At 35.7% G+C, this 12,623-nt stretch overlaps 1 protein-coding gene across 1 annotated transcript; it reads left to right on the forward strand.

Annotated features, from left to right (window-relative positions):
* The first annotated feature begins 9,528 nt into the window (after positions 1-9,528).
* Positions 9,529-11,512, forward strand: LOC121793364. The gene is made up of 3 exons (XM_042191365.1): positions 9,529-9,761; positions 9,852-10,204; positions 10,954-11,512. The coding sequence occupies exons 1-3, from the start codon at positions 9,641-9,643 to the stop codon at positions 11,119-11,121; spliced, it is 642 nt and encodes a 213-aa protein (XP_042047299.1). The 5' UTR covers positions 9,529-9,640; the 3' UTR covers positions 11,122-11,512.
* The last annotated feature ends 1,111 nt before the right edge of the window (positions 11,513-12,623 follow it).

Below are 12,623 nucleotides of genomic sequence, written 5' to 3' on the forward strand. Positions count from 1 at the left end.
AGTTCTTTCGATTTCAAATTTCTTACGTTTCTTGATTTTGGAGAGTGGAGAGTAAGTCATGGTGGAGATTAAGTAAAGCTTTACTCCCTCCGTCCCCGATTAATTGTCACTCTTTGACCAATCACGGGTTTTAAGAAATGTAAAGAAAAGTTGGTTGAAAAAGTTATTGGAATGTGGAACCCATTTTTTATATTGGTTTTATAATAAAATGTAAGTGAATTGAGTTAGTGGAATGTGGGGCCTACTTACCATTTATAGTAAAAATGAAGTGTGACAATTATTGAGTGACGGATCGAAATGGAAAAGAGTGACAATTAATCGGGATCGAGGGAGTATTTCAATAGCCTTTAAAGCATCGTTAACGCCATGGGCCGGGCCGCAAATCGCGAGTCTCGGCCCAGCCTGCGCGTTGGATTGAGGGGAGTTGCGGCCCGGGCCGGTCCCGGGGGCCGCATTTGCGGCCTGGGGACGCTCCCGGGGTCCGGCCCGGGCTAGCGTTGGAGGGTGTTGGGGCGGGCCGCAAACCCCCAAAATTTATTTTTTCTTTTTTTTTTATATTTTTTTGCCCATTTATACTCATTTCTTCAACATTCTTCCACCAATTTCTCCATTTCTATCCTCTAAATTATTTTGTAGGACTTGTAGTTTTTATTTTTAGGGCTTAATAATTTTTTTTTTAGGATTTGTAATTTTTTTCCTAGGATTTGTAATTTTCTTTTTTCGACTGAAAAATAAATTTTCCCGGTTTGAATTGTTCAACGTATTGCATTTACGTGTAAAATATGTTGAAGTTGTGAATAGTGTCATTTGTTAGTTGTGACTCAGGTTGTGGCCTGCAGGGTTAGAGCACTTGGAGTCTTGACCGTAACTGTAGGAAAATGATGACGAGGAGACTTGAGGCCTAAAATGAGGATGGGTTAATGATGCCCTTATAGGCTTACTGTCTCTGCTATTGTGAATTAGAATAGGTTGCATTGGGTGTTGCAAAAAGTTTTTGGAATTTGAGCATATGGATATGCGTGTGAATTGGAAAGGCGAATATCAATTACGGAGTACTGCTATATTTCTTAAGAATAATGCTATGCGGCCATATTATGGCCAGCCATAAATTAATTAAATAATAAAAAAATTAATTTTTTTTCAAATTTTTGGTTTTATACTACTTGATTTTACTTTTATATCATCTTCATTATATGTTGCTCAACATGTTAGTGTTGCTCTTTCGTAGTTTTTGCTCAACTTATTACTATTGTCATTTCTTGATTGTTGCTCAACGTATACAGTAATTCGTGATATTAATGTGTTTTACGTAATGGAATTCAAAGATAGGTATCAACTCACAAGTCCATTCACACACATATAAGTTTATATCGGTAATTCTAATTTTTTTATACATGTAAATGGATTAAATTAACTCTTTATGGCCGACCACATTATGGTCATTTAGCATCACTCATTTCTTAATATCTAAATTAATTTAGCGTGTATCACGGTATACTTAACTTTGTATATTTGGTGTTTTATATGTATGTTTTAATATATTTATTTAATATTTGTTGTTAAATATATATTTATTATATTTTATTTTTATATATACAATATTCATGTTCGACCAGTGGTTCGACCGGTCCGACCAGTTGAACCGTGAACCAGTAACCTCGCCGGTTCACTTACCGATCCGGTTTTTAAAATATTGCTTGAAACCATTGTTTGCATATATATCACGAATTGCTTGCTTACGTATCGCAGATTGCGTTAAAATATTGTTTGAAACCATTGTTTGCGTATATATCACGAATTGCTTGCTTATGTATAGCAGATTGCTTGTCTAGATTATCAAATTGTTATTTTAATTTTGGTGTCTCCATAATGCTCCATGCCTTTTTTTCCCCTTTATATATGCTTAACACATCTTACATGGAATATAAATATTAATTATATAAATTCTAAATGTGCACTATCATATGAAAAGAAAAATAGAATACAATTTATATGTCACATAATAATTAGAAAAATCTTGCCACTAAACGACATGATTAAGGAAGAATTTGTTGTGAGGCATTTTGCATGAAAAAAACTAAAGTTTTGATTTTGACGAAAGAATAAAGAATGGTTGGATAAAAAGACTCCATTTTTGTAATGAATGATGACGAGGATTCTAATGAGGCTGGAAGCTTTGCTTGTATCACCACCCTATTGCTTGTCTACTTCAAGACTGAATCTTTCGATTAAATTAATGTATGATTCTGCCGAAAAACAATCGAGGGCGTGACCCACCTTTTGGGTTTATCCTATTGGATTGTCGGATTTCCATTTCGCAAGCTGATTGCGATGGATTTTTATACTGATTTGGGGTTTTAATTTTGATGCCTCATTTCTTGAATCATCAAAATTATATTTATAACATGATCGCTTTTTCATATGCTTAAGGCTTAAGCTAATTTTATTAGATATCAGAATTTTGATTCCCATAAATCCATTTGCAATTGATATAGATGTTTCAATTTGTTTGTTTTACATTAATGTTTTTATTTAAAAATAAATAAATCAGTATAAGCCAATAGTCCAGTACATACATCATATAGATCTCAATGTGACATTTTATTCAAAATGAATTTTCCTTTCTTGTAGAAACTACATTAGAAACTAAAGGCGCTATTAACTTACTTATTACGAAGAAAACATGACAAATAAATAACACATAATCAGAGGGGAGAATTAGGATAGTGATTAGTGAGTGGTCTACAAAAATTAGATATGTAGTTCGCTCATGAAAAGGTGGATGCAAATCATCTCCATCTATTACTCAACGAATCAGTCACATATCGATGCAAAATGATATAACTCACACACTGCCGATGCAAGGATTTGTATAACATTTTGTATTCAATTACCTCCTTACAACATTTTCAAGAAAAGGGGGTCACGAAGAAGTAAAATAAAATAACTACCATATTTATTTATTCTTAATTAAAATTCATTCTCTGATAATGATATTTGAAAAGGTATTATATACGGTTTCTTCAATTTTGAAAGGTTATATTTACCTCTTTTTCATACAAAATATAAAAAGTTACTATCTAGTTAATTTTATTTGTCTTTTGAATAAGGTAGTCAATTTACCTTTTTCCCATGGAAGATAGGTATAGGAGTAATTAAAAGATTCCATACAAAATATAAAAAGTTACTATCTAGTTAATTTTATTTGTCTTTTGAAGTTCATTAAGGTAGTCAATTTACCTTTTTCCCATGGAAGATAGGTATAGGAGTAATTAATATGGGAATCTTTGTCTGAAGATAAAACCAAACATTAAAAGCACACGACCCCATCCTCTATTCTTTTAATTTATTGCTGAGATTCTCTTTTAATTTATTGCAATCGTAATTATCGAAGAGCGCAACTCTATTTGAAGCCAATTCACTCATTTACTACTCTCAACTAACCCTACATATACTCTCTATATCTTACCATTACTACCATATATCTATAGCACTTCAAAACCTCCATTTTGAAGCAACATTTTGTAACGTGAAATAGTACTTCTTTGTCTGTAAAATAAAGGACCGTTTGGTAGCTATCTTACAGCTAGATAGAATGACTTATCCGGATTTAGTTATGTGTTTGGTAGCTATGTTACAAATTTGCATGACTCGTATTTTGTATCCGACCCAGACAAAGCCCACTTAAAAGTCTATGTTTCAAGGAACAATGTAACTACCAATTTGCCTAGGTTACATATCTAGTCAACCTAGTTAGTTTTAGGAAAATACAATTTTACCCATCAATTTTATATATAGCCATATAGGGGGGTGATCAATTGTTAACTCATCATTTAATTGCTAACTAATCATTTAATTACTAATTACAACTAATTTAAGACCATATGATTTTAGAAATCTTGTGGTCTACAATTTGCCATGTGTAATTTCGTTTTTCATTTATTAATATTAAAAAGATAATAGCAACTATCAAATTTAGGGTTAAGAAACACAATGTCAATACCGTGTATGAAATACATCAACACAAAGACATGACAATGTCAATACAATTAAATATTGATATTGTACAAACATTGTACTGACATATTATGTGTCGTATATTGATATAAAGCTGTTGATGAAATTTATGAAAAAATTTGATTTTTTTTCAAATTTTAACATCAGAACATATGCAAGTGAGATCTCGTTAGAATCCTTATGAAATTATCTTTAATTTGATATATGTTGTGCGGAAAAATAATTTAAATCGAGAAAGTTACATGCGTTTTAAAGTTATGAGATATTTTTCAAAAGTTAGTTATAACTAATTTATTGTAAATTGACCTTAATACCATTATTGACTTTTTTGTTGATCGTATTGACATTTCAGGACTAATGATCTAGACCTTTGATTTGAATATATAATGACTATTACTCCCTCCGTCCCATGTTACTTGAGTCGTATTCATTTTTGGGTTGTCACAAGTTACTTGAGTCATTTCTCTTTTTAGCTAAAAACAAAACATCTAATCACACTTATTTTATTCTTTCTTTTATTTTACTTTCTCTCCTCTCTCGTACTTTATTCCATCTTCTACTTTATTTTACTTTATTTAACTCATTAAACACAACTTTCTTAAATCTCGCATCGAACAGAAATGCCTCATTGCAGCAAGATCTGCCCCTCCGTTGCCAACTGCGCTACGCCCCTGTGGGCGAAAAGAAATGCCTCAAGTAATATGGGACGGAGAGAGTATTTAATTGTAGTTAGCAATTAAGTATTGAGTTAGCAATATAACACTCTCATAGCCATATATATATATACACACTATATTTTATACAAATACATACTTTAATTATATTTCAATATAACAAATAATAATTAATATAATTAATGATGTGCAATAATACAATAAAAAAATTAAACAATATAATTATTCATATAATTAATGTACGATGAGAAATGCAAAATTATGGTATGCTTGGGTATTTTTAATTACATAAAATATATAATAAAAATAAAAGTAACAAATATAGTTATGGTCATATTTATTTAATTTCTCATTTTTAGCATTTTTACATAATAAGAAATGATATGCTTGAATATTTTTCATATAAATAAAATTATATAATAAAAAATAAAAATGAAAAATTTAAGTTACGATTATATTTATTATGTACTCCATGTTTAGCATTTTATATAATAAGAAATGGTATGCTTGGATTTTTTTTATCGTCAACAAATTGCCAATACCACCCAAAATTAAGGCAACATGATGATATTTTAATCATTAAGTTAAATTAATGAGGATAATTTTGACAATTCTAATTTTTTTCTTTATTTGTAACTTGTTGTACCAAGCATCTAAATAGGATAACTCACAATTATCCTTACTAACAAACACTCAATCAAGATAAATTAACTAATCGAAACTATGATAACTATCATTATTTGTATCATGTCTAGTCGAAACTTAACATAGCTAGCTACCAAACGATGTCTAACTATCTCCAAATGACTTAGATATATACTACTCCATATGTTTGGATCCAACTAAATTTATAGCTAGCCGTAATAATTGGGTTTTCGGAACTCATAGGTTGTATGTTCAAGCTTGACATGAACGATTGATGCTCAAAACCGAATTTTTGGTTTATCATGATCTAGGTTAATGATGCTCACGGTTGTTTTGGTATTTCAAGCTGATCTATAGTTTGACACTTAAAAATTCAAGCTTAGAAATTAGACGTGGTATTAAAATCTTCAAATAAGATAATGCCCTACTTTTGGAATAATGAATAGACACTCCAAATAATTTCTTTTGACTAAAATGTACAATTGAATACTACTACTTCAGAAAGGGTAGAATCCCAATTGGCATGTATAGTATATTTTTGGGAATTATGAAGTAAAAGGCATATTTAATCACTTATTAACGCTACATTAAATCTTGAGATGTGATTGACAATAACGCTATATATTTTATGATCTTTCTAATAATTTTATAAATATATTAAGACCATTAGAAGAAGTCGTTGGTTCCTCAAATAAATTACTCAATAAAGGAAGTGTTTGGTAAACTAAAACAATCAGTAATATAATCAAGCTATTTGGACTTCTAAGTTATTTAATTATTTTTAGTAAGTTCTTTCTTCCCCTCTTTCTTTTTTTTTTTTTCTATACAAAACAAAGAAGATAATGCATATACACTGAAGTAGTAGTAATATATGTTTACATATGTGCTTGTCGTGTAAACTACCACAAAATGAAATCCTTACTAGCACTACGTACACAATAGCTGGTTTAATATAAACTCTCGAAAAAAAAAAAACTTTTCTGCTTATATTTCGATTGATTAATTTAGGCATGTTTTACTAGTATCTTACACATAAATATGCACTTAGTTTAACTCTTAAAAAGTAAAGTATAATAAAACATAAATCATTATATTAAAAGGCTTTTGCTTACGAAGTACTAGAAGTGTGTGCTTCCTAATTTGCTGATCGAACATCTATTAATACTTCCAAAACTCCATAAATATCAAATACATTTTCCAAAAAGATAACGATGTGATAAATGAATAATATTATTAGGTAATTCAAAAAAGGAAATTAACCAGTACAGAGTTCAAAAAAATATATTAATCTGATTCATAACATAATCAAATTATAGCATATGTGGATTCTTAATTAACATGAACATGAAAAAAAAACAATCAAGAATTTCATTAATATTAGATAAAAAAACAAACCTTTAGGTTTAAAGCTTGGTGCGGTGTTGCCACGATATGATAGTACATGAAACAAGAAGAAAGATATTGGCACGGCTCAATCAGACTTGGACTATGAGTTTATCTGAGTGAACCGAGCCAACATCATACCCACTGTTTCAACGTTTTTTCTCTGCAGAAATAAAGCCTCTATTTCTCTGTTAAAAGAAGAAAAAAGCAGCCCGCAGAGGCGTAGCGCAGTTAGCGACGGATGGGCAGATCTTACTGCAAAGAGAAGAAAAAAAGCATTGAGAGGTGGTATTGATTCAGTGGCTTTAAAAGAGGAAGAAGAAGAGAAGGGTTTGCAATATTGTTGTGAGTGCTTTTAAAATCCAAGAAAGAGGACCAGTGCCATTAATGGCAACAGATGAGCCATAAATACATTATTATATTCCTCTCTCTGCATTCAATTTGGAGGAATCTCTTTCCCCCACCCTTTTTTTTTTCTTCTGAATTTTGTGCTCAACATTTATTTCAATATGCATGCGATCTCATCATCTTATAATGATACATATCTATATACATCTGATTTGCTTTGTCATTTTATTAATGCTTATTACCAAATTGCAGTAGCCCAAATCAACCTTCTGTGCTACTAATATTTAAGATAAAAGGGAGCATCCGCAGCGCTGGCTCGTTGCCAGCTCGATCTCGTCTCGCCGAGACGAGCCAGCATCGAGCCAGTGCTGCGGATGCTCTATCGCGTCGCGATGCCCGGTGCCGAGAGGAGGCTGGCGAGCCAGTTGGCCATGTGGCGAGCTCCCATGCGGCCGTAACGCCCACTCGCCGGCCCTCGAGTGTGCGTCGTTTATATCCGTTGAAAAAAATGCTTTTTCATAAAAAAAATCGGAAAAAAATCGGAAAAAACAATCCCCAGCCGTTTATAGCCGTTTTTTCCAATATTTTAATTTTTTTTCTATTTTTTAAAGCCCCCAATCACTTCTATAAATATTAAATCATTCCCACAAATTATCCACCATAAAAACTCTCTATTTTCACTCAAACACTCTACATTCTTCATCTCAAAACATTATTCTTCTCCCAAACTTAATTCATTCATGGATCCATTTTAGCAAATGGGTCGAATGATGGAAGAATCACTAGAAGCAGATCGACGTAGGGAAGAGGAAGAAGCCGAGGCGAGTCAAAAGCGACCCTGAAAATACATCCATCGTGACCGGGAGGAAGCCGCCGCAAGGTTGGTATGATATTACTTTTGTGAGAACCCGGTATGGGGAGATACCTACTTCCGTCACCGTTTCCCAGTCTCACTACGCTACAGAAATGTACTGCAGCAATCTGTCAGCTTACTACTGGACAAACGACGGATTTGTTCGACGAGTACCTGCACATTGGGGACAACACTGTGAGATTGTGTTTGATGAACTTCTGAAAAAGGCGTTCGGGCAGCCTTCATCGACGAATTTATCCAGAAGCCAAACACCGCAGATTGTCAGTTTCTACTCCAACTTCATGAAACAATGCACGGATTCCCCGGGATGCTTGGCAGCGTCGATTGCATGCATTGACAATGGAAGAATTGCCCTGTGGCGTGGAGGGGATCATACACGAGCGGCCACAAAGGCACCCACCCTACCGTTATACTCGAGGTCGTTGCCGACTACCGGCTATGGATTTGGCATGCATTTTTCGAGGTCCCCGGCATCAACGTGCTCAACCAATCCGACCTCTTCAGCGAAGTTTTGAATGGTAAAGCGTCGGCCATCAACTTCAACGTTAACAACCAGCAGTATAAAATGGGGTACTATCTTGCCGACGACATCTATCTGAAGTGGCCAACCTTCGTGAAGACGTTCAACACGCCGATAAACGAAAAACAGACTCTTTTTGCACAGAAGCAAGAGGCTGCTCGCAAGGATGTGGAGAGAGCGTTCGGGGTTCTACAAGCTCGATTCCACATGATCAAATCCCCGGCTCGTACGTGGTTTATGGAGAATATGGTCGACATCATGTATACATGCATAATCTTGCACAACATGATTGTCGCCGATGAATGACCTAATGCGGAAAATTGGTTTGACCCTGAAACCCCGGGAGGCTCTACCGCAATTAGTCCGCCTCGCAGTGGAGTGCATCCTTCTTTGCAAGAGCGAATGTGTCTTCACGTGATTCTATCGCCCACGCCCAACTCTAGGAGGATCTAATGAAGCACATTTGGGCAAAATTTGGCAACCGTTAGATGATCACCGCTTCACTTTCCATGATTATGCGGATTTCAATAAATTGTAATATTAGGATTTCAATTGTGTATTTTTCATATTTTCAGATGTTGTAATTTTCTTGGTTTTTAATGATTTTATGAATTATTAGTATTAATTTAATATTTCAATGAAATATTAATTGAATTTGTTGGAAATAAAAATAAAAAGAAAATTGAATGAATAGTTAAGGGATATGATGAGATGTTAAAGAGATGGAGAGTTGCAGATGATGTGTCTTAGTTAACAAATGAGGTAAAAAGTGCAGTTGAACCCATGAATAATTAATGGATGAGACGGTATTGAATCATGGATATGGATGACCTAAGGTTCGAGGAGAAAATAATAGAGAATAAATATATTGAACGATATTAATTAAGAATTTAAGATCATTGAATAGATTAGATTTGGTAATTCACGGTATATTTCTCAACAATATTTTACTTTTTATAAAAGTCAACTTATTAGTCAATATACCTTTTTGGAATATTAAAAATAAATCTAACTTGAATTTATATGCATTCAAACTCTAAACTAATTAGTTAGCCCAATAAGGAAAAATAACAGACTCTATCTCTAAAAAAAAAGAAAAAAAAAGAAAAAAAAAGAAATTATAAGATTGTGTTTGAATTTGTTCTCTCTCCGATGCAATTCACCTAGCTCAGCTGAATAATGGAAAATATAACCACCGCCACCACCATCACCGGCGCCGGCTCTCTACGGCTGTTCTCTCCTTTCAAAACCAAACAACCTTCTTTCCGTCGACTCATCCGATGCTCAATTTCCCCCATAAGTAAGCTTCCTTTTTTCCCCTCTCTCAAGCCCTAATTTTGTTTTCATATTTCCCGATTTCAACCCCTTTTTCGCTGCTGCTATTTCACAGATGGCAATAATAGCGACGGCAAAATCAACAGTGGAAGCGATCTCAATTCCGATTCCGCCCTCGCCCCAATTTTAAGAAACGGAACGCTCTCCAACGATGATGCGATGGCGCTGGTGCTTAGTGCCGCAAACGTGGGCGGGTGGACGACCGGGTCGGGTATGGAAGGCCCGCCCGTTCCCGCCGGTTCGGATTCTGATTCGGTTACGGAGCGTGTGTCCACATTCCCCTGGTCGCTCTTCACCAAATCCCCTCGGCGTCGGATGCGCGTGGCCTTCACTTGCAACGTCTGCGGCCAGCGCACCACTCGCGCCATCAATCCTCATGCCTACACCGACGGCACCGTATTCGTTCAGGTAATGCCTGTGATTATTACTCTAATATTTTGGTTTATGAGATTGGAAATAGTCAATGTCATCTTTGTGTCCACATAATTGGTTGATGAATATTTGATCTTGATGCCAAAATAATTAAATAATTAATCAGATGTACCACATTGATTATTGTTGATAATCGATCAAGATTCAAGAACAATAAATTAGGGGAAAAAACTGGTCTTTATCCTCAGCCATTGTATATTGTTGTTTTTGGGGAAAATTGCTACATGGCTATTTGTTTGTGAATGATTGTGTTTTTGGGAAAGTGATTCTACTTTGAGAATTCGTAAACATAGATGGTGCTTGTATCTGACTATCTGTAGCTAAAAAAAATACAATGAATTTGGAGTGTTAAGGTTCTGGCATTTTACTTGGCAAATCGAAAGTAAACTTCTACTATGATTCTTTGCTGTGTGTAAAAAAGTGTGCTGAATTCTTTTAAATATATCTAAATGCTAGAGGTGTAAAGTGTTACTACATGTCGTTGGCGACGAATAAGAAGGAGTGAAAGAAAACCTCTAGGTGGTTTGCCTCTATTTTAGCTTTGTAGAAGTTGAATATGAAATTTAAGATTTGTAAATCTTCTGAATACTAAGCTAAGCTAAAAGCAGAAAGCTTTCCACCAGTGAAGAGTCTCAACTATTGTTGGAACTTTTTTTGTGAATGCTTCTTTATGCATCAATCAAATATTGTAAGGTGCAAAATAATGAGGTCATTTTGTCTGTCAGTGTTGTGGTTGCAATGTTTTTCATAAGCTGGTGGACCATTTGAATCTATTCCATGAGATGAAGTGCTATGTGAATTCGAGTTTCAATCCAAACCCAAACGATAACATGAACATCAAATATCTGGACATGGACGAGGACAGCAACGACAATACTTTCCCGCCTTTCTGAAAGGTCAGAAATGCTAGTGACACTTTCATTTGTATGGCTGTACATATTTATTCACATCATTGTTCATGTAATGTAAATAGTATTGTTGTTGATATTTGGATCAGATAGATCTGTACCGGCATAATCTGTACATTTACGATATGATGGCCGATCATATCTGAACCAAAGTAGACTGAGATACTTTACTCTTTGTTGGTGATTCCTTATGTTTATTAATGTAGAACAGCACAGCCTTTTCTTATACTTAGTGTCTTTGTTAGTATAAGGATGCTGATAGAGTAAAGGCTGGTGCCAGTAAGGAGCACGAGGAGTGCTCGACAAAATGCCCCAAAGGATAACTCACAATGTGTTTGACAAAATAATCAAATGAAACAATAATTAATTCTGGAAACAACTCTCGGCTTTATTGAATAACATGAATGGAAAGGAAATGAGTAACAAGACTAATCCTCACAAAGGAGGCCTGCGATCAATCGCCCTCTAAACTGATCTTCCTCGATGCCTAAACCATTAAGAGGGCTCTCTAATTTATAGGTGATTAGCGTAACAAGAAGTTACTAAAATAAAGGAAACTAAATAACAAAAGTGGACTAATGACTGCCGAGATCTTCAAGCTTCTTACTTCTATAACAACTTCATTCCACCAAATCCTCCATTTCGGTTGGCCCAGCTACTCCCTCCATATCCTCCTTTTCGGTTGGCCAAACAACCTCTCGATTTCCCCGCGTGTACACCCTCCACTCCCTGTCCGTATCAACTGCCCCGTCCGCCAAAACAGCCTTGTCCTCAAGGCGGAAATAGGGGAATTGGCCGCACATGTCAGCTACGTTCATCCACGTGGCCTCATCCTCCGGCAACCCTGCCCACTTAATTAGGACCTGTTCTACTGCCATTCCCTCACCCGAGGTGGAACGTCGATCAAGGACCCTCTCCGGCAAGAATGGTGGGTCGACATCCATGAGGCCCTCTGGAAGAGTCTGCTCCGGAACCGCATCGCCAATGGCTCTTTTCAAGAGGGAAACATGAAACACCGGGTGTATGCGGGAGTCGGTGGGAAGTTTTAAACGGTAGGCTGCTTTTCCAATCCGCGCCTCCACCTGGAAAGGACCAAAATAACGGGGAGCTAACTTCCGATTAGTGGACGTGAACAGCGTTGACTGTCTGTAAGGCCTGAATTTCAAGTAAACCAAGTCACCAACATCATATTCGACCTCTCTCCGATGTTTGTTAGCGGCGACGGCCATGCGCTGCTGGGCACGAAGTAAATGGTGCCTTAAGTGGGCTAGTGCGTCATCCCTTGAACGCAAAGTGTCAACAACGGCCTGTGAACGGATCTCGCCGGGTAAGTAGTTGTGGAGAGTCGGAGGTGGTCGGCCATAGACGACCTCAAAAGGAGTTGTGCCTAACGCGGAGTGCATACTTGTATTATAACAAAATTCCGCCCAAGCAAGCCAACGGTTCCAGTTCTTCGGTCGGTCCGACGAGAAGCAACGCAGGTATAT

This window comes from Salvia splendens, chromosome 1 (assembly GCF_004379255.2).
Source record: "Salvia splendens isolate huo1 chromosome 1, SspV2, whole genome shotgun sequence".
NCBI classification, from domain to species: Eukaryota; Viridiplantae; Streptophyta; class Magnoliopsida; order Lamiales; family Lamiaceae; genus Salvia; species Salvia splendens.

Coding starts and splice junctions, on each gene's coding strand:
- LOC121793364 (XM_042191365.1), top strand. CDS start 9,641: ATGGAAAATATAACCACCGCCACCACCATCACCGGCGCCGGCTCTCTA. Junction 9,762..9,851: donor ATGCTCAATTTCCCCCATAA/GTAAGCTTCCTT, acceptor GCTATTTCACAG/ATGGCAATAATAGCGACGGC. Junction 10,205..10,953: donor ACGGCACCGTATTCGTTCAG/GTAATGCCTGTG, acceptor TTTGTCTGTCAG/TGTTGTGGTTGCAATGTTTT.